The sequence below is a fragment of the Scyliorhinus torazame genome, chromosome 8, assembly GCF_047496885.1.
Source record: "Scyliorhinus torazame isolate Kashiwa2021f chromosome 8, sScyTor2.1, whole genome shotgun sequence".
Classification (NCBI taxonomy): domain Eukaryota; kingdom Metazoa; phylum Chordata; class Chondrichthyes; order Carcharhiniformes; family Scyliorhinidae; genus Scyliorhinus; species Scyliorhinus torazame.
This window is the reverse complement of record NC_092714.1, coordinates 271,092,987-271,119,938: the sequence shown is the minus strand read 5'-3', so window position 1 is coordinate 271,119,938 and position 26,952 is coordinate 271,092,987. Positions and strand designations below refer to the sequence as shown.

Below are 26,952 nucleotides of genomic sequence, written 5' to 3'. Positions count from 1 at the left end.
ACGTGCAGACTCGCACAGTCAGTGACCCAAGTCGGGAATCGAACCTGGGACCCTGGCGCTGTGAAGCAACAATGCTAACCACTTTGCTACCGTGCTGTCCTTCTCAGTTTAACATTGCATCCAAAAACCAGTGCTACACTCTGACTGCACAGGAATGTCAACTAGCATTGTTCAGGTCCTGCAGTAGCATTTGGGGCTGCAAACATAATGGGCAAGAATGTTAAGATTAGCTGACCAGTCGATGGGAACAATGGCTCTGATCTCCTTCCGTATCAAATAGGCTGTTGATTTTTTTTTCCAGTAATTTCTTTACATTCTAATATGTGTCCTCATATTTTTAATTTATGGTTTTTATAGCTGCATTTTCTGAGGCTTGTTTCAACTTACAAAAGCATAAGTTTTTAATTTTGTTAAACAGTGTCTAACTGTTCCAATCTGTACATCTCACTGCGCTTACAAATAAGCAATGAGGCAGCAAAACAATTCTGGGTAGGTTTGGTAAGTAATTTCAGAATAAGACTGACTAAATTTTGGTTCATTTGAACCAACTCTACATACCTGGGCTGAAAATAGTATTTGCCATTCTGGAGGGTTTGTGCTGAAAGATTAACACTCCAGTGCAGGGCGGTTTCAAATAACCACACTTGTGGGGTTAGTAATCAGCATGGGTTCTATCGAGTTTCAAACCCAGTTACTGATGATCAATGCGAAAGATTCAAAAACGAAGAACGTGAATCCTGAGTGACAGGGTTGTACATAAGAAAGTCAGGCAGAACTTTTCTGGAACATTTTTTCATTGAAGAGCGGGAGGGGGGGGGGGGGGGGGGGGGGTGTTGTGGAAGAGTTTTCCAAGGAATGTCATTGAAACAAAATCTGAACATGGTTTCCAGAGATATAGAGGGTGAGCAGTTATTGGAAAGGACATAGAATCCTTACAATGCAGAAGGAGGCCATTTGGCCCATCAAGTCTCTCTGACCCTCCGAAGGAGCACCCTACCCAGGCCCACTCCCCCACCCTATCCCCATAATCCCACCTAATTTTTGAACACTTACGGGGTAATTTATCATGGCCAATCCACCTCACCTGCACATCTTTAGACTGTGGGAGGAAACCCACGGAGACATTGGGAGGACATACAAACTCCACATAAGTCACCAAGGCCGTAACCAACCCGGGTGCCGGGTGCTGTGAGGCAGCTGTGCTAGCCACTGTGCCGTCCTTGATAGTAAGCCTCTTTATTTCTGTATCCTTTTGTTCTTGGTTTATCAAACTAAATTTAAGCAGCTGAACATAGTATAATTAAACAGTCAGCATCTATAACCTACCATATGCTGCCAACGCCAAGCCCATTGCTTCATTATCTCAAGGCTTGACTTCCCAGAACAGTCTCCCTGCCTCAACACTCCACAAGGGTAAATCCATCCAGAATGGCTGTGACCTGCAGCCCCTCACTCACCACCTCCCCACTCTCAAAGATTCACTAGATTGATTCCTCAGATAAGAGGGTTCTCCTTTGTGGATAGATTGAATAGAATGGGCCTCTGCTCTCTGGAGTTTAGAAGAATTAATGATGATCTCATTGAAATGTATAGAATTCTTAGAAAATTTAATAGGACAGATACTGGGAGGTTACTTCCCCTAACGGCGGAATTAGGGGACAGAATCTCAGGATGAGCGAACAGCCATTTTGGACCAAGATGAATAATATCTTCACCCAGAGAGTATGGACACTCAGTGGTTAAGTGTTCAAACTGACAGATTCTTGGACTCTAAGGTAATCTGGGATATGGGGATCTAGGAAGAGTTGAGGTAGAGGATCAGGTAAAAGTAAATAAGTAAAGTCGCCATTGTCTCAGATAGCCGTAGGCTGCTTTCCCCTTTGAGGGGGAGAGAGCTGACTGGTGGTGGTTTAACCTGAGGATTACCACACCTCAGGCAAGGGAGAAGGTTGAGAATATCCTCAGCCAGTACAGGTCAGGTAGTATCAGTATGGAAGGACTGTATGATCTTTCCTGCACCTGTTTCTTATATTCTAAGCTTTCTGTACCTCATCAGTCCTTCTCTTTACCCTCCACGCTACCAGGTTTCTCTATGTTCCCTTGCTCACTGCACTTAACATTTTGCCTCCTGTTCACTGGAGCTCTCCGCCTGCTTCCTTCCACCTTCCCTCTGTCAAAAACTAAAGAATACACCTCTTCAACCCTCAACTTCTCCTGCTTCTTCCTTCTCCCTGAATGTAAATCACTTGTGAATGTACCTTACACTTGAGAGCGATGTTAATTGCCAGCAGGAGTTGTGTATCTGACTTGGACAGGGTTATTTTTAAAATTGGACTCCGTGGTTATGATCCGCAATGCACTGGCTGAATGGAGTGGAACGAGGATCCCATAGTAGCTTTCACAGGAAATTGGATAAAGAAAAGACAAAGAACTCAGGCTTCAGAGAAAGAGAGGAATAAGGCTAATTGGTTTTCGCTTTCATAGTTGCAATGGGCCGAATGACTTCCTTGCATGGTTCTGAAATTGGCTGAGCTATTGGTCGAGTTCCTCGGCTTGAGGGTGAGTTATGGGAACTCTACTGCGATACAGCCATCTTCACTGTGTGTGTAATCCGACGGTGCAAGTGCTCTGCTTCACCCTAAAGTGTCCTGAGACAAACCAACTTCACTGCTTCATCAATGACCTCCCTTCCATGATAAGGTGAGAAGTGGGGATGTTCGTTGATGACTGCGCAATGTTCAGCACCATTCACGATTCCTCATAATGAATCAGTCAGTGTCCAAATGCAGCAAGACCTGGACAATATTAAAGCTTGGGCTGACAAGTGGCAAGTTGCATTCACACCACACAAGTGCCAGGCAATGACCGTCTCCTGCAAGAGAGGATCTAACCACTACTCCTTGACGTTCAATGGCATTACCATCGCTGAATCTCCCACAATCAACGTCCTAGGGGGTTACCATTGATTACAAACTGGACTAGCCATGTTAATACTATGGCTACCAGGGCAGGTCAAAGGCTAGGAATCCTACGGCAAGTAACTCATCTCCTGACCCCCCAAAGCCTGTCCACCATCTACAAGGCACAAGTCAGGAGTGTAATGGAATACGCGCACTTGCCTGAATGAGTGCAGCTCCAACAACGCTCAAGAAGCTCAACACCATCTAGGACAAAGCAGCCTGCTTAATTGCTCCTCCTTCCACAAACATTTAAACCCTCCACCACTGACGAATAGTGGCAGCCGTGTGTACCATCTACAGGATGCACTGCAGTAACTCACCAAGGTTCATTAAACAGGACCTTCCAAACCCATGATCTTTACCATCTAGAAGTCAAGAGCAGCAGATACCTGGGCACCCCACCACCTGGAGGTTCCCTTCCAAGTCACTCACCACCCTGACTTGGAAATATATATCGCTGTTCCTTCGCTGAGCAAAATCCTGGAACTCCATCCTTAACAGCGCAGTGGGTGTACCTACACCTCAAGAACTGCAGAGGTACAAAAAGGCAGCTCACCACCACCTTCTGAAGGGCAACTAGGGATGGGCAATAAATGCTGGCCTGACCACGTCCTGTAAATGAATTTTTTTTACAAAGTCCTGACAAACGAGGCCTATAGCCACACAAAAGGCAGAAATTCACTCAGGGCTCTGTGTCAGCTCGTCCAAAGTGGACAGAGTGACAGGAGTTGAAGCTGGCTGGTCTATGGTCAGTATTATACTCTATATCCCCAGGGTGAAATCCTGTCCAAGCCTGGGTGCACTGGGACCTGCCAGAGGCTAGCTTGCCCTTGTCGGTAAGGAAGTCCAGGGTTACGGATGGACGGCTATTGAAGTAGGTTACATAGAGGGAGCATTAGTGAGCAGAGATCACTTCCTATCAGCAGGGAGTTTTGTGTCCTGTCATCCTGAGCAGCTGGATTCACCGCCGAATGAGCAGCGGATTTGGAGCAGTTCATAGAATGTTTAAGTTCAGGATAGCGGGTTATTTTAAATATGCTTGTTAAAGGAAGAGCCAGTCTCCGATGTCTCCCTCCTCGCTGCAGCAGCCCAAACACACGCCGTGAAATCCGCCTCGGTGATCTCCAAGCTTTGGGGGGGCAAGTGTGAAGATGTCGCCCACATGCCATCTCTTAACGCCGGCTGCAACTTTCTGTTTGAAGTATTGACGATGCTCCAACCCCTCTCCCCCTCACACCCCCAGTTACTCTGTTAGGGTATGTTTGCCCTGAATGAAAGGATAAATCGCGGAGTGAGTCCAACACTGCCTGGCAACAGGCTGCGCAACATCCATGTTAACACAGAAGGCTATTCGGCCCAGGGACCTGTACTATCTCACTCCCTGCTCTTTAATGAATAATAACCTGCAAATCACCCACCTTCAAATTGCTTCTTAAAAATAATTTAATCTAACATTCAGGCAATGCATTCCAGATCAGAACTCCACTCCCCCCACTAACTTCACAAAAGATAACAGTTTGATCAATTATCCACCTTCCCTCGGCTGCTTTATTTCCATTGAGCTAATGTCCTGTCATCAAATACAATCCTGTTTGTTTTGTGTGCTGAGCCGGTTGTGAAGCTCTGACTGGAGCTGGGCTCTCTCTGCTACCAGCTTCAGTCGTGCGAACGATTGAATGTTGGAGGAAATGAGCCCCCTGTGCAGCGGGGACGCTGGAGGACCGGGCTCCGTATCAGCCCCACCGTTCTGTGTCTGGAATGCCCACTGCCTGGATAGCTGGAGCATTCCATCCGGCAACTCCGCTTTCAGGCATTCACGTTGCGTTGCACGGTCCCCACTTTGTGAAAGTGCAGCCCGCGGTCACAGTGTTAAACTGAAGCAGCTCTTGGCAACGTGGGAGGAGGAGTGGGACTGTGTGGGGAAGGTTTTTTGGGTGGGTTGTGTGTGTGTGGGGAGGGGGGTTGGGTCTGTGGGGAGAGGGGAGGCCTTGGGGTGGGTGTGTATGTGGGAGTTTTTTTTTTGGGTGGGTCTGTGTATGGGGGAGGTTTTGTTTGGGAGGGTCTGTGTAGGGGGCTTTTTTTTGGGAGGGTCTGTGTATGGGGGAGGATTTTTTTTGAGGTGGGTCTCGGGGAGGATTTTTTTTTGGGGAGGGTCTCTGTATGGGGAAGGTTTTTTTTTTGAGGTGGGTCTCTGTATGGGGAATGTTTTTTTTTAGGTGGGTCTGTGTATGGGGGAGGTTTATTTGGGGAGGGTCTGTATGGGGGAGGGTTTTGTTGGGAGGGTCAGTGTATGGGGGAGGGTTTGTTGGGAGGGTCTGTGTATGGGGGGGGGAGGTTTTTTTTTGGAGTGGGTCTGTATGGAGGAGGTTTTTTTTTAGGTGGGTCTGTATGGGGGGAGGGTTTTGTTATCAGGGTCTGTGTATGGGGAGGGATTTTTGGGTGGGTCTGTGTGTGGGGAATTATACACTTGTCAATACTACATTGTGCCCCCTCTCCTGTCGGAGCTGCTTCGTGTTAATATTCTGTTCCACAGAAATATGAGAACACCCATCGCTCCCTGGCCGAATGGCTATTGTTAACGTATTGACCGCTATTGCACCCTGGAAGACATCCCCTTGAGCATGACTCTGGAGTGCAGTGATCAGGAAGCGGGGGCCCTGTTTAACTCTCCCCTCACCACACCTTGCTGGAGACTTGCCTTCCCTGAGAGCTGCGGACAGCCCCGAGCTGCTACATTACCCGCCCACCAAACTTATCGCCGCTTTAGTCACCGGGTTATTAGTTATCTGGTGGGACTTGATGAAGACTCAACTCTTCCATCCCGGTTGTGATGGTCTTGCAGACTGTGTGGGCTGGGCTTTGTGATAGAAGGCGCTCTCCACGTCTGCCTCGCCGAGAATGTGGTGGTGTTTATGTGTCAGTCAATGCAGGGCTCCCACTGCCTGGCCGACCTCAATCCTGACCTCAGACTTGTCCAAAATGATGCTCAGGAGTAGAGGACAGGAGCTAATGTATTCATTGAAATAAACACCAGCACGGATGTTGCGAGACTCCAGGCAGTGTGCAGTATTCACTTATTTGTGGGAGCTTGCTGTGCCCTGCTGGCTTTGCTGTTTCCCTCAGTGACTGTTGCAAAAATAATTTGTTAAGCGTTTGCAGGGGCGGGGGGAGACGGGAGACGCGATGTAAATATCCTCTTAAAAACATAAAAACAATCCAGTGTTTGGTCTGTCTGGGTAATGAATTGCTGAAACTAGTTCCTATTTGATGTGCGTTGTGACTGGATCTCTGGGAAGCTTGAAGGTTCCAGGAACCTGCGGAATGCAATGACCGTGAAGACCCTGAGACTGGCTTCCAGGCCACCAGATTCCCAACTGAAGTGTGCACGGACTGGGATCTCCCTGCTACATAGTCGGCAGGCAAGTGCTGCTGTGAAGGAAGAAATCCTCTCCAGTTATTCAGCGTCCCAACTGCAGATGTCAGAACTCGAAGTGACCGAGGGAAACTCACCATCCCAGTTAGGTTTAAGGATCATTCCCAACATGTTTCAATCTGCTGCGAGGGTAACTAATTCTGAACAAGTACACCCAATTAAAAATCATTGTTTTCTCAGCGACAGACTGCCTGTTCCAGGCTGGCACTTCCAGCAATCAGCAAACTCGACAGATTTGATGCGAGTTCTCCGGGAGGATCAGCAACTCCGCCTGACAGGGAAAAGGTCACTTCACCTCCACTGCACTCACTCTGCCTGACCACCCTCCCGACAGCCCCTCTCCTCACCCCTCCATCCATCCCCAACTCCTCCATCCATCCCTCACCCCCAGCTCCCATCCATCGATTCCCAGCTCCTCCATCCATCCCCAGATCCCCTCCATCCATCCACAGCTTCCCTCCATCCATCCCTCACCCCCAGATCCCCTCCATCCATCCACAGCTTCCCTCCATCCATCCCTCACCCCCAGATCGCCCTCCATCCATCCCTCGTCCCCAGCTCCTCCATCCATCCCTCATCCCCAGCTCCATCCATCGATTTCCAACTCTCCTCCATCCACCCCCAGATCCCCTCCATCCATCCCCAACTCCTCCATCCATCCCTCATCCCCAGATCCCCTCCATCCATCGATTCCCAGCTCCTCCATCCATCCCCAGCTCCTCCATCCATCCCCAGATCCCCTCCATCCATCCACAGCTTCCCTCCATCCATCCCTCATCCCCAGATCCCCTCCATCCATCGATTCCCAGCTCCTCCATCCATCCCCAGATCCCCTCCATCCATCCACAGCATCCCTCCATTCATCCCTCACCCCCAGCTCCCCTCCATCCATCTCCAGCACCCCTCCATTCATCACCAGCTCCCCTCCATCCATCCCTCGTCCCCAGCTCCCTCCATCCATCCCCAGCTCCCTCCATCCATCCCTAGCTCCCCTCCATCCATCCTTCGTCCCCAGCTCCCTCCATCCATCCCTAGCTCCCCTCCATCCATCTCCAGCTCCTCCATCCATCCTTCGTCCCCAGCTCCCTCCATCCATCCCTAGCTCTCCTCCATCCATCCCCAGCTCCTCCATCCATCCCTCATCCCCATCTCCCCTCCATCCATCCCTCATCCCCAGCTCCCCTCCATCCATCCCTCTTCCCCAGCTCCTCCATCCATCCTTCGTCCCCAGCTCCCTCCATCCATCCCCAGCTCCCCTCCATCCATCCCTCATTCCCTGCTCCCCCTCCATCCATCCCTCATCCCTAGATCTCCCTTCAGTCTCCACCCAATGCCACAACTCCCAATACCCGCCTCACTCCTCACCCCCACCTCATTCCTCACCCCACCTCACTCCTCACCTCAACCCTCGCTCCTCACCCCCATTCCTCAGCCTCCACCCTTACAAATCACCCCCACCTCAGCCCTAATTTCTCACCTTCATCCTCACCCCACCTCAACGCTCATTCCTCCCCCACCTCACTCTCACCTCAACCCTCATCCCCACTTCAACCCTCACGCCTTGCCCCACCTCAAACCTCACTCCTGCCCCTCATCCCCACCTCAACTCTCACTCCTCCCCCATCTCAACCCTCCCTCTACAATGCTCACTCTTCACCCTGCCTAAACCTTCATTTCTCAACACTCACTCATTACCCTACCTCTACCCTGACTCCTCACCTCAATCTTCACCCCACCTCTACCCTCACTCCTCCGTCACCTCAACCCTCACTCCTGAATGCTCACTCTTCACCCCACTTCAATTCAAAACCTCATTCTTCACCCCCGCCTCAACCCTTACTCCTCCCTCACCGAATGCTCACTCTTCACCCCACCTCAACTCAAAACCTCATTCTTCACCCTCGCCTCAACCCTTACTCCTCCCTCACCTCAGGTCTTAATGCTCACTCTTCACCCCACCACAACCCTCATTCCTCACCCCAACACTCACTCTTCACCACACCTCACTCCTCAACCTTCACTCTTCACCCCACATCAATCCTCACCTCAATGCTCACTTCACCCCCCCCAACCCTCACTCCGTCACCTCAAACCTCCCTCACCTCAACCTCAGACCTTACCCATCCCCTTCACTCAGCACCCTGTAGCTCCCCTCTACCCAACCACTACCTCCCTTCACCCCGCCACTCCCCTCTTCACCCTGCCACTCCCTCCCCTCTTCACGCTGCCACTCCCTCCCCTCTTCACCATGCCACCCCCTCACCTCTTCACCCCGCCACTCCCCTCTTCACGCTGCCACTCCCTCCCCTCTTCACCCTTCCACTCCCTCCCCTCTTCACCATGCCACTCCCTCCCCTCTTCACCCTGCCGCTCCCTCCCCTCTTCACCACGCCACTCCCTCCCCTCTTCACCCCGCCACTCCCTCCCTTCACCCTGCCGCTCCCTCCCCTTTTCACGCTGCCACTCCCTCCCCTCTTCACGCTGCCACTCCCCTCTTCACCCTGCCAATCCCTCCCCTCTTCACGCTGCCACTCCCTCTCCTTCACCCTGCCACTCCCTCCCCTCTTCACCCTGCCACTCCCTCCCCTCTTCACCCCGCCACTCCCTCCCCTCTTCACCCCGCCACTCCCTCCCTCCCTTCACCCTGCCGCTCCCTCCCCTCTTCACCCTGCCACTCCCTCCCCTCTTCACCCTGCCAATCCCTCCCCTCTTCACGCTGCCACTCCCTCTCCTTCACCCTGCCACTCCCTCCCCTCTTCACCCCGCCACTCCCTCCCCTCTTCACCCCGCCACTCCCTCCCCTCTTCACCCTGCCACTCCCTCCCCTCTTCACCCCGCCACTCCCTCCCCTCTTCACCCCGCCACTCCCTCCCTCCCTTCACCCTGCCGCTCCCTCCCCTCTTCACGCTGCCACTCCCGCCCCTCTTCACCCTGCGCCCCCTCCCCTCTTCACCCTGCCACTCCCTCCCCTCTTCACCCCGCCACTCCCTCCCCTCTTCACCATGCCACTCCCTCCCCTCTTCACCCTGCCACTCCCTCCCCTCTTCACCACGCCACTCCCTCCCCTCTTCACCCCGCCACTCCCTCCCTCCCTTCACCCTGCCGCTCCCTCCCCTCTTCACGCTGCCGCTCCCTCTCCTCTTCACGCTGCCACTCCCTCTCCTCTTCACGCTGCCACTCCCTCCCCTCTTCACTCTGCCACTCCCGCCCCTCTTCACCCTGCGGCCCCCTCCCCTCTTCACCCTGCCACTCCCTCCTCTCTTCCCCCTGCCACTCCCTCCCTTCACCCTGCCGCTCCCTCCCCTTTTCACGCTGCCACTCCCTCCCCTCTTCACGCTGCCACTCCCCTCTTCACCCTGCCAATCCCTCCCCTCTTCACGCTGCCACTCCCTCTCCTTCACCCTGCCACTCCCTCCCCTCTTCACCCTGCCACTCCCTCCCCTCTTCACCCCGCCACTCCCTCCCCTCTTCACCCCGCCACTCCCTCCCTCCCTTCACCCTGCCGCTCCCTCCCCTCTTCACCCTGCCACTCCCTCCCCTCTTCACCCTGCCAATCCCTCCCCTCTTCACGCTGCCACTCCCTCTCCTTCACCCTGCCACTCCCTCCCCTCTTCACCCCGCCACTCCCTCCCCTCTTCACCCTGCCACTCCCTCCCCTCTTCACCCCGCCACTCCCTCCCCTCTTCACCCCGCCACTCCCTCCCTCCCTTCACCCTGCCGCTCCCTCCCCTCTTCACGCTGCCACTCCCGCCCCTCTTCACCCTGCGCCCCCTCCCCTCTTCACCCTGCCACTCCCTCCCCTCTTCACCCCGCCACTCCCTCCCCTCTTCACCATGCCACTCCCTCCCCTCTTCACCCTGCCACTCCCTCCCCTCTTCACCACGCCACTCCCTCCCCTCTTCACCCCGCCACTCCCTCCCTCCCTTCACCCTGCCGCTCCCTCCCCTCTTCACGCTGCCGCTCCCTCTCCTCTTCACGCTGCCACTCCCTCTCCTCTTCACGCTGCCACTCCCTCCCCTCTTCACTCTGCCACTCCCGCCCCTCTTCACCCTGCGGCCCCCTCCCCTCTTCACCCTGCCACTCCCTCCTCTCTTCCCCCTGCCACTCCCTCCCCTCTTCACCCCACCACTCCCTCCCCTCTTCACCCCGCCACTCCCCTCTTCACTCCGCCATTCCCTCCCCTCTTTCCCACGCCGCCCCTCCCCTCTTCACTCCCCTCTTCACACCGCCACTCCCTCCCCTATTTACCCCGCCACTCTCACCCCCTCCTCACTCGTCACAGCCCAACCCTCCACTTCACACCCTCCCCCTCACTCATTCAGCCACTACCCTCGCTGTTTCACTCCCATCCTTTGCCTGTCTGCCCTGCATCTCAACCCTCGCATCCCTCACCCTACATCCTTCCACCTCACCTTCCCCCTCAATCCACAGATCCATCTCGCTTCATGCCCTCCCCCTCATCCTCTACCCGAGTCCCCCCTCAGTCCCTCCCCCATTCCCTGCCCCTCACCATTGCCCATCTGCCCTTAACCCCTTTATCTCTTCTCTTTGTCATCCCCTCTTCTCTTTCCCCTTTTCTCTCTGCCCCTTTCCTCCCCCCTCCTTTCATCCCCTTCAGAGTGGTCTGTTACTCTGCTGAAATTACTTTAATGTGGAGATGCCAGCATTGGACTGGGGTGGGCACAGTAAGAAGTCTTACAACACCAGGTTAAAGTCCAACAGGTTTGTTTGGCATCACTAGCTTTCGGAGCACAGCTCCTTCCTCAGGTGAAATTACTTTAAGAGGATCCCTCAGTCCTATTGGATGTTGTGATCCGCCTTGTATGCAATTGCAGGTTAACCAACGGTGTATTTTCAGTCAATAGTGTCAACTTCTCGCATTGGTTCATCTGCTGTAATCCAGAGGGAGAATTCTGCTCCCAGTCTGGCAATGTGAATTATTTGTTCAGCACTGGATCCGGGTTCAGAATCTTTACTCTGGATCCAGCTGCTCTGGGCTCTGGGGCATCACTTTGTCAAGTTGCTGTGTTCTGCTCTCTCTGTGCGGGATGTGTTTGGATTGAGTGGATTGGGGAAACATTAATCGCCACTGCATTAATTGGTTGAAATTTTAAAAATCAAGCATTTTATTGACCAGAAAGTTCAGAATGATCTCCTGACAGTTATTGGTTGATGAGCAGAGTTGTTGTGAATTAAATGATTGATTTTGCCCAGTGGGTATTGACCTGCCCTCTCTCTCTCTCTCTCTCTCTCTCAGGTTTGGAGAAGAAGCGGCCCAGTCTCATCCTGGGCTTGGTTATCAGACAGAAGAGCAAGCAGCGGGGCCTGGACCCTGAGGCTGAGGCTGAGAAAGGAGAGTCTCCAGCAGCCCCGGAGAAGAGGAGCCGGGAGACGGTGCCAGAGGAGCTGGAGGTGCCGCCTGTCCTGGGCAGCAGGGAGGCCAGGGCTGGGAGAGGCTCGGTGCTGTATGGAGAGGGGCCCCTGGCTGCCACTCCTCCCGGATCCCCCCCTCCTGAGCCCGGGGGAGAAGCTGTGCCAGCCCCTGCCAAAGCCAGCAGCTCTGCCAAGCAGCCAGCTGGCAGCAAGGCCGCCCCTGCAGCCCCTGCCAAGGTGGCCAACCCGCTCCAGCACATCCTCCAGACCCTGTTCGGGGGCAAGAAGAGTTTTGAAAAAGCCAAGGACTCACCGGACTCGCCGGTCTCCACCCCGGAGCCAGACGGCGCCTGTGCCACCCCCCTGCTGGACCCCATCGTGCAGCAGTTTGGGCAACTGAAGGAGGAGAAGGTGGGCCCGGAGGTGGAGGATGATGACAACCGTCCGTACGACCCGGAGGAGGAGTACCAGCCCGAGGCGGACAGGGGCTATGACCTGGAGGATGCCTACGACCCGGCGGATGAGACCATCCTGGAGGAGGCGATGATGCCTGTGGGTAGCGAGGTGGTGGCAGGAGGGGAGCCCAGGACCAGGGGCACGGGGGTGGCCAATGAATTGTACCTAACCTCCCTCTCTGCCTCCTCCTCACTCCAAGAGCAACAGAAAATGCTGGAGACCTTAAACCAACAAATTGAGGAGCAGACCCGAGAGGTGGAGGAACAGGAAGAGGCCCTGAGGCAGCAGAGGGCAGCGGTGGGCGTGTCCATGGCCTGTTTCTCCGTCTCTGACGCTTTGATGTCTCCTCCACCCAAATCTTCTTCATTTAAACCCGAGCTGTTCGAGGTACCAGAGGCTGGCACAGGGCAGCTGCCAGGGCTGGAGGGCACGGCCCCCTCCGCACTCTCCCAGATGATTGACCAGAGCAGAGACCCTCGGCAGGCAGCAGTCAGGAGGCTGACCCCCACCCAGACACAACCCCTCCGCAGCCCGGCCCCTGCGGATAGTGCAGCCCTCCCAGCCGACCAGCCGCTCCCCCTGCTCTACAGCCCAACCCTCAATGCTCCCTATCACAGCCCCAGGCTGCCGGAAGTTGGTGCCATAGAGGTGCCAGTCCCAACCCAGCTCCCCGGAGAGGGGAGCAGCCCTCACCCCGCTACGCCGTGGGGGGCCGAGGAGGGCAGAGCCCCAGGGGACACACTGCACCCCCCTGTGTCCCAGGAAGCTGGTGTCCCGGGCCAGCCCTCAGCCCCTCTGGGGGAACACACCCACTTCCAAGCTGCCCAGCCTCCCCCCAAAGGCTTGTTACCCACCCCAATCCTGCCCTCCCTACTGGGGCCCCCTTACCCCGGGGAGCGCCCTGCTTTCCCCACCCCTCCCCGGGGCCCTCACCCCTTTGCAAATCCCCAGGAAAGCTTCCATCCCGGGAACATGCAGCCAGCAATGGGACCATTCCCAACTTTCCAACATCCCAGCAGCGGCCCGCATTTTCCCAGGCAGGAATTTAGCCGGGAGCCGGCCCCCCCTTTCCAGACCCCCAACCCCATTCCCGTATTCCCCAGAGGAGCGCCCGGTCCCCGGTACCGCTTCCCGGGACAGACCCACCCCCCATTCAGCCCCCATCCCCCCCATCCCGTGGGAGACCATTCCCCATCCCACCAGGAACCGCCCCCCGCCCCCAAACCCCCCCAGGCTGAGCGCCCGGGACCCCCCCGCCACCCCAGCCCGGATTCCCGGGAGCGGGACCGATCCCGCAGTCACCCCGGCCGGGAGCGGGACGGGTACCGCGGGGAGCGCCCCCAATCCCGCTTCCCGGCCGAGCGCTTCCGCAGAGGCGGCGAGGAGCGGCGCCGGGAAGTGGGGAAAGGCTGGGAGCGGGAGCGGGGCTGGAACCGGGACTGGCAACGGAGCCGGGAGCGGGACAGGAGCAGAAACCGGGAGCAGGACAGGGACAGGTACAGGAGGAGGGAGCGGGATCGGGGCCGGGAGAGGGACAGGAGCAGAGAGAAGGAGCGGGACAGAGGGAGGGAGAGGGGGAAGGAGAGAGAGCGCAAGGAGGAGAGCAAGGAGCAGGAAAAGGACAAGAAGAGCGAGGGACTGGAGAGCAAAAAGACTGCCCCAGAAACAGCCAACAGCAAACCGGGATCGTGAGGGGTCCTGTTGGGAAAGACTGGACTCAGTGTGGGATTGCAGCAGGGGCTTCCTCCACATCTGGACTCAGTGTGGGATTGCAGCCGCAACAGGGGCTTCCTCCACATCTGGACTCAGTGTGGGATTGCAGCCGCAACAGGGGCTTCCTCCACATCTGGACTCAGTGTGGGATTGCAGCCGCAGCAGGGGCTTCCTCCAGATCACTTTCCTATTGGAATTTCCGCTTCAGTCTTCCCGGTCCCGGGGTGATGGCCCTTTTAGACAATGTGATGTTGTAAATGAGTTTGACGTGGAGGGAGATTCAGTGAGAAGCTGCCACCCACCCACAGATCTGCCCCCCCCCCCCCCCCCGGCTCTGCCCATCTCTGCGCCAGGGTGCTTAAAATGGGAAACCCGTCCAACCTCCCGCCTGCCTCGCTAACTCCCGAGTGAAGGCACTGATTCAAACCACAGCGTATGTGGGGAAAGACAGAGTTCCTGCCCCCAGTCACCCATACACAAGTCCTGCCACAGCCTCCAGGCATTCTCTCCATTATACTCGCTGCTTTCCAATTGTAAACCGAGGGGGGATGGGGAGTACCCCGAGAAGGGTGTGTGTGTGTGTGGGGGGGTATCCTGGGAAGGGGGGGTGTTGAAGCCAATTATTCAGGATCGAAATAAAACGTTCACGCCGCTGTTTAATGTGTATTGTGGGTGGTGACAGAGTGAGGGGGAATTCGCCAGTGACTCTCTTCTCCCCCCACCCCCACAGACCCAGCCCGGGGGGGGGGGGGGGGGGGAGAGAGGGGGCAGGAGGAATCTAGGGGAGATGAGAGTTTGTCCTTGGGTTTGTATTATCGTTTATTTTTTTTAATTTACTGATCAATTTTTTTGTAATGTTGACAATGACCTCTCACTAGCCACGGGGTCATTGTAGATGTGTCAGCTCCCCAGTCCTCCAGCCTCCCATCCCGGTGTCCCTGTCCCATCAAATTCCCCTGGGGTGGGGGGGGGGGGGGGGGGGGGGGGGGGGGAGGATTCTGTCCACACTAAAATGCAACTAAAGAGCGACGCTCAGGTAGAGACAACAGGTGCGTTTGTGGCAATGATGCAGATGTGCGGCCGTTACTTTTATTAAATCCAGTTCTGCAAAAGTCAGCGGAAATGAAATCTCCGATTTATCATCGATACACGCCCCCCACTTTGATATTAACAAAATCTCTCTGCAGCCAGCTTTTCCAATCTGGTGTAACTCGGTGTGATTCACTGGCTCAGCCCCCGGGTTACACTGACCTGATTTTTTTTAAGAATGTGTTATTGAAACCGCAGACTTTATCACTGGATAGAAACCGGGTTTGATTTGTTTACAGGGGGGGAAACGAAAAAATGTACAGTAGAATAAAATAAAACAAGATAAAAACACATCTGGCGTTTGATTTCACTTGGAGACGAATGTAATGTTTCTGTTAAATGTTAGAACCTCCAGGAACAGCCATTGGCCCCAGAAACCAGACCGCTTGAGATCATCAATCCAGCAACCCCCTTCTCTCCACTGATATGGACCGGTGCAGTGTCTTCAGTCTTAATTCTCCAGTCAAAGGAGAGTTTAGGCATCAACTAGGGTTCAGACGGGTGAGGGAAGATGGCCAATCGCCTGGAGTAAGAGGGTAGCCGGAGATGTTGAGGGTCAAAATTCCAGAGGACAGGTTTGGTTGAAAGTTGGCCTGGCTGAAAATATATGGAGAGCGCTGGGTTAAATGAGAAAAGGAAGCAGAAAAAGTAACCCAGGGTGAGGAGATGAATAGGCTTGTGAGAGAGAAGAGCAATGGTGAATGAGCTAGTTTGGGATAGTGTTTATTTATTTGTTCACAGGGTGGACCACCATTTATTGCCCATCCCTAATTGCCCTCCAGGGGGCAGTTCAGAGTCAACCACATTGCTGTGGGTCTGGAGTCACATGTCGGCCAGACCGGGTAAGAACGGCAGATTTCCTTCCCTAAAGGACATTAATAATAATCACTTATTGTCACAAGTAGGTTTCAATGAAGTTACTGTGAAAAGCCCCTAGTTGCCACATTCCGGCGCCTGTGCAGGGAGGCTGGTACGGGAATTGAACCCGTGCTGCTGCCTTGCCCTGTATTACAAGCCAGCTATTTAGCCCAGTGTGCTAAACCAGCCCCGATTTAGTGAACCAGATGGGTTTTATTGACAATGGTTTCATGGTCATCATTAGACTTCTAATTCCAGATTTTTATTGGATTCAAATTTCACCATCTGCAGTGGGGCAGGCTGGAAGGCCTGAATGGGTCATTGTTAATTTATATCTTGGTATCGACCTGCAACTTAACTGCTGGTCAAGGTAAGACACAGGCTTATTATGGAGGTGAATACGTGTCTTGACAGTGGATAGAATGGTTAAACTCCGCTAACACCCTAGTGGACCTGGCCTACATCAGCAGAGACGAGGTGGAAATTTCATTCTGATAGTAGAGACAAAGCTTCAGGATGAGTCAAGAATAATAATAATAACCGTTTATTGTCACAAGTATGAAGTTACTGTGAAAAGCCCCTAGTTGCCACATTCCACCACCGCCTGTTCGGGTAAGCTGGGACAGGAATTGAACCCGCGCTGCTGGCCTTGTTCTGCATCACAAACCAGCTGTCTAGCCCATTGAGCTAAACCAGCCCTTGATACAATACAGACTATTGTCAGAGTTCAACTGGAGGAATTTCAGCACATCCATAGTTTCCTATCTTACAGTCTGGTCAGGAAGCACAACTGGCAATAGAGATGGAGTTAGACAACTGGGTTCCATCATCGAATATCTGCTCCCGGCACTACAGGACCAGCAGCATTGAGACCACCCATTTCAATGCACATTCCCGTTTAGTATTCACATGCAATCCCCTACTTGGCTGAATGACGTCCATCTGACTTTGCTTCTTTCTCCCAGTTTGGACTTGATCACAAACAACTTGCTGGTCAGTTTGTCGATTACATTTCATTACCACTTTTTAAAAATCGCAAAGCAAGGAATTTCAATGGGTTTCTTCAAAACAACCGGCCAAACCATTTTAAATTTAAGCTGAAATTTAAACCCTCAAAGTTTCTCCTTTCAGGTGCTAGCCCAGCTTCCACAATCTTTCCAATATCTTATAAAGATTAAGTCTACTCATATTTGATGATCAGCCATTATCATAGTGAATGGCAGAGCAGAATGGCCTCTTTCTGCATCTATTTTCTATTTATGTTTCTATGTAAACCTCTCCACCAGCACAGACACTGCAGAAATTTACAACTGAACTTTTAGCAGAGAACTGAATTCAGTCTTTGCCCAGTACACATTGTCCTTCGCCCATTAACCCTGCAAGAAATACCATTGGAGATTGGTTCCAGTTACAAATTTCGACCAGGATTTGTTTAAACTGCAAAATTGAAGAAAATGAAATTGATGGTCCTTTAGCAACCTACTAATTAGGACAAACATTGTAATCTCACCAGTAAATGACGCAGTTACAGAAACATATTACAACACTTTAGTGAAATGAGGCCTCGTGAACCACAAAATTGCTTACTTTTACATGTGATGAGCTGAATACCAATCTCACATTGAGATTTACCTATTTTCTATAGCTCATTCTACAAGTCAAATGACAGGATTTATAATTTTCACACCTTGGCTGAGATTACTGACAGGATTTAGGCTACCTCCCTCAAACTGTCCGAAGCTAAAACTTGTATATCGACATTCCAGATAGGGGGAGGAAGATAGATACTTGATCTCTACCTGAGATATTAATCAAATGGACCATTCTGACTGAGAAATAGCACTCTCTGGATGCAAGAACAGTGACAACTACATTGGGCCCCTTGCTCACACCAAATGAACATTTCAACGTAAACCGTGTGATTTTTCTCTGTCCCAAACACCAATTTGAAATGTGAGGATCTGTCATAGAATCCCTGCAGTGCAGAAGGAGGCCATCCAGCCCACTGCATCTGCACTGACCCTCCAAAAGAACACTTTACCTAGGACCACTCCCCGCTCAATCCCCCATAACCACACCTAATCTGCACATCTTTGGACACTAACGGACAATTTATCACGGCCAATCCACCTAACCTGCATACCTTTGGATTGTGGGAGGAAACTGGAGCATCCGGAGGAAACTCACGCAGACACAGGGAGAACGTACAAACTCCACACAGTCACCGTTAATAATTTTAATAATTTTTATTGTCACAAGTAGGCTTACATTAACACTGCAATGAAGTTACTGTGAAAAGCCCCTAGTCGCCACATTCCGGCACCTGTTTGGGTACACAGAGGGAGAATTCAGAATGCCCAAATTACCTAACAGCACGTCTTTCGGGACTTGTAGGAGGAAACTGGAGCACCCGGAGGAAACCCAAGCAAACATGGGGACAACCTGCAGACTCCGCACAGACAGTGACCCAAGCCGGGAATTCGAACCTGGGACCCTGGAGCTGTGAAGCAACTGTGCTAACCATTGTGCTACCGTGCTGCACAAGGCCGGAATCGAACCCGGGACCCTGGTGCTGTGAGCCACTGTGCTGCCCTATGTCCAAAGTAACAGGTCAGATAGTTTGGGAGTTTGTGAAACGATTCTGACAATATAAATTAACCCAAAACCGGTTCCAGGTGAAATGGATAATAGGTAAAATGAAAACCTGTGAACTCTAATAAAATGGCCAGATGTGTCAACTGTGACTGTTAGCAGCACTTTTGCCTCTGAAGCAGAAGGTTGTGTATTCCAGCCCCACTCCAGGCCAAAAATGAAGGTTGAAGCTCCAGTGCTGCACTGTCAGGTGTGCTGCACTGTCAGGTGTGCTGCACTGTCAAATGAGACACTAAACTGCCCTCTCCAGTAAACGCAAAAGATCTGAAAGCACTCCTTTGAAGAAGAGCAACTCAGTTATCCCTGGTGTCTTGATCAATATTTATCCCTTAGTCATGATCACAAAAACAGATTATCTTGTCACTACCACCTTGATTTTTGTGGAAGCTTGCTGTGCACTAATTGGCTGCCACCCCTCCTGCTTTGCAATAGTGATTACTCTTCACTGTAAAGCAGTTCAGGCTGGTTCTGAGACTTTCCTTTTATAACTCGAATGGTCTTTACCTGAAATGAAATTAACGTTCTTCGAGAGGGCAAAAAGAACAGTGGGAGAAGATTGAAACTAACATGAAATAAAGAAGCTGCATTTTTATAGTGCCTTTGACAACCTCCGAACATTTCAAACCACTTTACAACCAATCAAGTACTGAATTTATTTTTTAAATAATATTTTATTAAGGTATTTGAAATGTTTTTGTAACAGTAACATAAACAGTGACATCAACATGGTAAAATAAACATTTCCCCCCCAGCCCAATCTTCACACACCTCAACCATACAACAACAATCACACCCCCCCCCCCCCCCCCCCCGGAATACTGCATCTGCTGACATTTTAATTTTCCCTGAGAAAGTCGACGAACGGCTGCCACCTCCGGGTGAACCCGACCATTGACCCTCTTAAGGCGAACTTTATTTTCTCGAGACTGAGAAACCCAGCCATGTCACTAACCCAGGTCTCCACACTCGGGGGCTTCGACTCCCTCCACATAAACAAGATCCGTCTCCGGGCTACCATGGAGGCAAAGGCCAGAACATCGGCCTCTTTCGCCCCCTGAACTCCCGGATCTCCCGACACTCCAAAGATCGCTACCTCCGGACTCAGCACCACCCGTGTTTTTAGCACCGTGGACATTGCCTTAGCAAAACCCTGCCAAAACCCTCTAAGCTTCGAGCATGGCAAAAACATTTGGACATCCTGGGCTTCCCGCGCACCTCGCACACCTATCCTCTACTCCGAAGAACTTACTCATCCTAGCCGCTATCATGTGTGCCCGGTGGACTACCTTAAATTGTATCAGGCTAAGCCTGGCACATGATGAGGATGTATTAACCCAGCTTAGGGCATCCGCCCATAGACCCGCCTCTCTCCTCCCAGCTCGTCCTCCCACTTGCCCTTCAGCTCCTCCACCGGGGTTTCCTCCGTCTCCGAAAGCTCCTGGTAAATATCCAATACCTTCCCCTCTCCCACCCAGGTACTGGAAACTACTCTATCCTGTATCCCCCGTGGTGGCAGCAGCGGAAAGGCCGGCACCTGTTTTCTCAGGAAGTCTCGCACCTGCAAATACCCAAAACCATTCCCTGCTGGCAATTTAAAATTATCCTCCAAAGCTTTCAAGCTTGGAAGGCTTCCATCTATAAATAGATCCCCCATCTTTCTAATTCCTGCCCTCTGCCAACTCCAGAACCCGACACCTAGCCTACCCGGTGCAAACCTATGGTTATTATAAATCGGGGCCCAAATCGATGCGCCCTCCACTCTCTTATGTCACCTCCATTGCTGCCACCACCACCGGACTTGTGGCGTATCGGGCTGGTGAGAACGGAAGAGGTGCCGTTATGAGTGCTCCCAAACTGATGTCTTTACATGACACCGCCTCCATCCACTCCCATGCCGACCCCTCCCCCACTGCCCACTTCCTGATCATGGCTATATTAGCCGCCCAGTGGTAATTGCAGAAGTTTTTTTTTAAATTTAGAGTATCCAATTATTTTTTTATCCAATTAAGGGGCAATTTAATGTGGCCAATTCATCTACCCTGCACATCTTTGGGTTGTGGGGGTGAAACCCACGTAGACACTGGGAGAATGTGCAAACTCCACACAGCCAGTGACCCAGAGCTGGGATTGAACCTGGGACCTCGGCGCTGTGAGGCAGCAGTGCTAACCACTGTGCCACCGTGCCGCCCACGTAATTGCAGAAGTTCGGCAGCGCCAACCCACCCTCCCCCCGACTGCACTCCAGCAACACTTTCTTCACTCGCGGGGTTTTACTCGCCCACACAAAGCCCAAAATAATCTTATTCCCCCGCTTGAAAAAGGCCCGCGGGATGAAGATGGGGAGGCACAGAAAGACAAACAGAAATCTGGGGAGGACCGTCACTTTCACGGTCTGTACCCTCCCCGCCAGTGATAGCGGGAGCATGTCCCATCTCTTAAAGTCCCCTTCCATTTGTTCTACCAACCGGGATAGGTTTAACTTGTGCAGCACCTCCCATTCCCGGGCCACCTGGATTCCCAGATACCGAAAACTCTTCCCTACCATTCTAAGCAGCTGCTCTCCCAGTCTCGCTCCTGTCCTCTTGCCTGGAACGCAAACATCTTAATTCGATGGCTAATGTCTCTACGGCCAGAGCAAACAGTAGCGGGGAGAGGGGGCGGGCACCCTTGCCTCGTCCCTCGGTGTAATTTAAAATACCCCAACCTCAGCCTGTTCGTACGCACAGTCGCTACTGGTGTCTGATAGAGCAACCGCACCCAGTCAATTAAGCCCTCACCAAACCCAAACCTTCCCATCGCCTCCCACAGGTAATCCCACTCCACCCGATCAAAAGCCTTCTCCGCATCAATCGCTACCACCAACTCTGCCTCCTCTCCTTCTGAGGGCATCATAATAACATTGAGAAGCCTTCAAACATTGGCCTTGAGTTGCCTGCCCGAAACAAATCCCGCCTGGTCTTCCCCTATCACCCCCAGGACACAGTCCTCTATCCTTGTGGCCAGTATCTTAGCCAGCAGTTTGGCGTCCACATTCAGTAGAGAAATCGACCTGTATGACCCGCATTGCTCCGGATCCTTCTCCCGTTTCAAGATCAATGAAATCGAGGCCTGCGACATTGTTGCGGGGAGGACTCCCTTCTCTCTTGCTTCGTTAAATGTCCTCACCAGCAGTGGGCTCAATATCTCCGAAAACCTCCTATAGAATTCCACCGGGTAGCCGTCAGGCCCCGGGGCCTTGCCCGACTGCATGTCCTCCAGCCCCTTGATTATTTCCTCAATCTCAATTGGGGTCCCCAGCCCTTCCACCAGGTCTTCCTCCAACCTCGGGAACCTCAACTGATCCAGAAACTGCCTCATCCCCTCCACCCCAGCCGGGGGTTCCGACTCATGTAATGTACTACAGAAGTCCTTAAACACCTCGTTCACCCCCACTGGGTCCAGGACAGTATTACCGCCTCTACTCTTTACTTTACCTATCTCCCTGGCTGTCTCTCTTTTCCTGAGCTGGTGCGCCAGAATTCTGCTTGCCTGTTCCCCGTACTCATTGATCGCCCCCCTTGCCTTCCTCAACTGTTCCACTGCTTTCCCTGTGATCAACAGCCCAAAAACCGCCTGTAACCTCCGCCGCTCCCTCAGTAGCCCCACGTCCGGGGCCTCCGTGTATCTCCTGTCCACCTGGAGTACCTTCTCAACTAACCTGTCCCTCTCAGCCTGTTCCACCTTTTCTCTGTGGGCCCGTATCGAGATTATATCCCCTCTGACTACTGCCTTCAAAGCTTCCCAGAACGTCGCTGCAGAGACCTCCCCCGTATCATTTGTATCCGGGTAGTTCTGGATGGACTTCTTAACCTGCCCACAGACCGCCTCGTCCACGAGCAACCCCACATCCAGTCTCCACAGCGGGTATTTCCCACTCTCCACACTAACCCGTAGATCCACCCAGTGCGGGGCATGGTCCGACACTGCAATTGCCGAGTACTCAGTATCCACCACCTTTGGTATTAGTGCTCTGCTCAGAACAAAAAAGTCGATGCGAGAGTATACCTTGTGGACATGTGAAAAAAAGGAAAATTCCTTCGTCCTCGGCCGTGCAAACCTCCATGGGTCTACTCCCCCATCTGTTCCATAAAACCCTTCAATTCCTTTGCAGCAGCCGGCCTCCTCTCTGTCCTGGATTTTGGCCGGTCCAATTTCAGATCAATGACTGTGTTGAAGCCCCCTCCCATGATCAGGTTATCTGACTCCAAGTCTGTGATCTTACCTAAAACCTGCCTCATAAATTCCACATCGTCCCAATTCGGGCATATATGTTCACAAGCACCACTCGCACCCACTCCAGCTTGCCGCTCACCATTATGTACCTACACCCCTTGTCTGCCACGATTCTCCCTGCCTCGAATGCCACTCGTTTGCTGATCCAAGATCGCTACACCCCTGGTCTTTGAGTCCAGCCCTGAGTGGAATACTTGGCTGACCCACCCCTTTCTCAATCTCGTCTGGTTTGTAACCGTTAGAAGTGTCTCTTGTAGCATTGCCATGTCCGCCTTCAGTTCCCACAAATGCGCGAACACGCGAGCCCTCTTGACCGGCCCATTCAGTCCTCTCAAGTTCCATGTGACCAGCCTGGATGGGGGGCTTCCAACTCTCTCTCTCTATGCCCCCCCCCCCAAGCCAACTAGCCATCACCCTTTTTAGGCCAGCCTCGAGCTCGCACCCTCCACTTCCTCTTGTTCCCACTAGGGCAGTCGCCGTTCCTGACCTCCCATTTGTCCCCAAGTCAAGCTCCAGCTTAACACCTGCTCACCCCCCACTGCGCTTCTGAGAGTCAGCTGGCCCATGCTGACTTGATAGCGCCTGCCCCTGGCACCAAGCAGTCTGTCTCCCTATTGTTCTCTCCCCTCTCCCCCCACGTGAATAAACATTTTAAAAGCATCACATTCCCCAGTCAACAAACATCAGAAAAAACTGTGAAGAAACTTGAGAAAAATAGTCAACCAAAAAGCAGAACCAAATTCAAAGCCCATCCCCCCCTTCTAACCAGCTCCCTGCAAGTCAAAGCAACCTTTAACCATCCACAAAGCCCATTATTACACATAGCGCTACTTAAATTTATACAATCCAGCACCACAAATCGCCGCCACAGGACTTCTCCAAGGTTTCAGTGTCTTTTAATTCGCCTCCAGCTTCCTTTCTTTAATATAGGTCCATACTTCATCTGGCGTTTCAAAATAGAAGTCCCGTTCCTCATGTGTGACCCACAGACGGGCTGGGTACATCATCCCGAACTTCACCCCCTTCTTAAAGAGGGTCGTTTCTGCCTGATTGAACCCAGCTCGCCTCTTGGCCAAATCCGCTCCCAGGTCATGATAGATGCGCAACTCACAGTTCTCCCACTTGCTGCTCCGTTCTTTCTTGGCTTACATCAAAACGTGACTCTTGTCCATGAAACGGTGAAAACGTAGCACCATGGCCCTCGGGCGGCTCATTCACCCGGGGCTTCCTCGCGAGGGCTCTGTGCGCTCTGCCCAATTCCAGGGGCCGAGAGAACGCCCCAGCCCTCATCAACTTCTCCCACATGTCCATCACATAGGCCCTCGCATCCGATCCCCCACTGCCTTCAGGGAGGCCGACAATTCTGAGATTCTGCCTCCTGGACCTATTCTCCAGGTCCTCCAGCTTCTCCTGCATTCTTTTCTGGCGGTCGTTCATCATCCCCACCTTGTTTTCCAGCACGGTTATATACTCCTCGTGCCCGGACAACTTTTGTCCCACCTCCTGGATCGCTCTCCCGTGGGTTTCCTGATTCTAAACCACTTGATCAATCGAAGCCTTAATCGGGTCCAACGTGTCCTTCTTCAGCTTGGCGAAGCAATCCTTGAAAAACCTCACCAGCTGCTCCGCCGACCACTGTGCCGTCTCCCTGCGGCCCTGCTTCTCCACCATGCTGTCCAGTGTTACCAGCTCTGCTTGCGTCTCCCTTATAGGACTTTGTCATCTCACACGGCCACTTCTGGTCCAATTCTCCATACACCGGGGCGGGGGGGGGGGGGGATTTTGTCTCACTCTTCACCGATTTATCCCACAAAATCCGGGAAAAAACTGGGGGAAAAGGTCCAAAAGTCTGTTACAGGCTTCAAATGTGCGAGACCTACGACTCCATGGCCGCCACCGGAAGTCCCCAATCAAATGTTGAAGGCCGTGTGGACCCTCCTGTTGAATTGGAATATTTGGGCACAGCTTTTAGCATAAATAACTTCATTCTGTCAGAATATTCTTTAGCCCATTAGGCCTGTGCCAGCTTTTTGAAAGAATTATCCAATTAACATCACTCCTCATTTCCTCCACAACCCTGTAATGTTACTGTTACAAATATTCTCCAGATTCCCCTTTGAAAGTTACTATTGGATTTGCCTCCACCACCCCGCCAAGCTGTGTAATCCAAATCAGCGGTTCTCAAGCAACGTCCTACAGCCTCTAGGTATCCCAGAGAAGGTTGAAGGATGCTGCTGCCATCCGCAATTTTAATACATTTTCGCTGTTTAATGTTCGGGCCTTCCTTGTTTATTTTCTTATGTCCTCTTTTATTTTGCTGTCATAATTTTTGACACATGGATGATTAATGGACATGTGTCTTTAAGTCAAGCAGCAGAGAAAATGAACAAAGAACAAAGAACAAAGAAAAGTACAGCACAGGAACAGGCCCTTCGGCCCTCCAAGCCCGTGCCGACCATGCTGCCCGTCTAAACTAAAATCTTCTACACTTCCTGGGTCCGTATCCCTCTGTTCCCATCCTATTCATGTATTTGTCAAGATGCCCCTTAAATGACACTATCGTCCCTGCTTCCACCACCTCCTTCGGTAGCGAGTTCCAGGCACCCACTACCCTCTGTGTAAATAACTTGCCTCGTACATCTCCTCTAAACCTTGTCCCTCGCACTTTAAACCTATGTCCCCTAGTAATTGACCCCTCTACCCTGGGGAAAAGCCTCTGACTATCCACTCTGTCTATGCCCCTCATAATTTTGTAGACCTCTATCAGGTCGCCCCTCAAACTCCGTCGTTCCAGTGAGAACAAACCGAGTTTATTCAACTGCTCCTCATTGCTAAAAAGAATTCAGAAGTTACAGGAGAGCACACTCTGCTACTCTCTGCTGGTTTGAACAGGAGATTCAGACTTGTCGGCACCAGAGAGAGAGATGGGGTGGGACTCGGTTTGATTGATTGGCTGGGGACAATGAACTGACCCAAAAGACTGTACTCTGCCCAGTAACAGGTGGTGATTGGATCCTGTCCCAATGGAATGATTTTCAGAATCCCAAGGAGTTTTAGTTTGACCCATAGACACAGAAAGGCAAGAACTTGATTTTCCCCCCTCTCCAGAGAGGCTGGGAGTGCTCTGTTCCTGAAGCTGCAGAGAACCTGGATGAATGAATCTGCAGGAAGACCATTATAGCTGTTACCACACCCTGGGCTAGTGCACGGTCAATTCCAGCCCCACTGATCCCGGAGTCACAACACAAGTGAATTAATCAATATTTCTTCTAAAAATCCCTGAAGTCTTTGGCCCTTGGCTGCCCAATAATTACAGTCACCATAGAACATAGAACTGTACAGCACAGTACAGGCCCTTCAGCACACGACGTTGTGCCGAGGTTTCATATTTTATTTCAGATACTGAAGATTCGATTTGGGGCAAAACTCAAAAGGTTGGAGTAGTCAGAACACAAAATGCGAACGTGGATATAGTCTATTTGTTTCACATTGACACAGCCATTAAAAAGCTGCTAAAAATGATTCCTGCTCCAACTTCAAAGTTCAAAACCATAAACGTTCAGTTAAGGCTGTTCTGATGTCTGCCATTGGTCGCTTATCTGGATTGATCACCTGCAGCCACTAAAACATGATTAGTTCATTCAGTCTTGAATTTCCCTCTCATATAGGAGATACGGTCAACTATTACTCTCCAATCTGTAGCGTACATCAGTACCACACAACTAACACCTCCCCAAGTTGCCATTGTTGGAATCCAGTTCTTTATCAACTGGACGTATCTGGGTCCGATTGATTTTGCCAACATCCCGGTGATCGCTCGCTGAACCACTCCCCACCTTCCCTAATGTTACTGAAACATCCAAACCCCGGAACCTCCAACAATCATTCCTGCCCCTGTTCTGGGCGAATGGTAAGATTGTTGGCAGTGTGGATGAGCAGAGAGGTCTCGGTGTCCATGTACATAGATCCCTGAAATTTGCCACCCAGGTTGAGAGGGTCGTTAAGAAGACATACGGTAGAACATAGAACATTACAGCGCAGTACAGGCCCTTCGGCCCTCGATGTTGTGCCGACCTGTGAAACCACTCTAAAGCCCATCTACACTATTCCCTTATCGTCCATATGTCTATCCAATGACCATTTGAA

The 26,952-nt window shown here is 52.2% G+C and overlaps 1 protein-coding gene and 1 pseudogene across 8 annotated transcripts in view; one reads left to right on the top strand and one right to left on the bottom strand.

Moving 5' to 3' along the window:
* The window catches only part of LOC140428638 (death-inducer obliterator 1-like), a 208,984-nt gene extending 193,669 nt beyond the window's left edge, over window positions 1-15,315 (top strand). For all 8 annotated transcript variants that reach the window (XM_072515307.1, XM_072515305.1, XM_072515306.1 and 5 more), the window contains one exon: window positions 11,651-15,315. In XM_072515307.1, coding sequence (XP_072371408.1) covers window positions 11,651-13,914 — 2,264 coding nt within the window. In that variant the 3' untranslated portion in view covers window positions 13,915-15,315. The remainder of the gene's footprint in view (window positions 1-11,650) is intronic.
* An 11,128-nt stretch (window positions 15,316-26,443) lies between these two features.
* LOC140428644 (cytochrome b-c1 complex subunit 10 pseudogene) lies at window positions 26,444-26,624 on the bottom strand (annotated as a pseudogene).
* Between the last annotated feature and the right edge of the window lie 328 nt (window positions 26,625-26,952).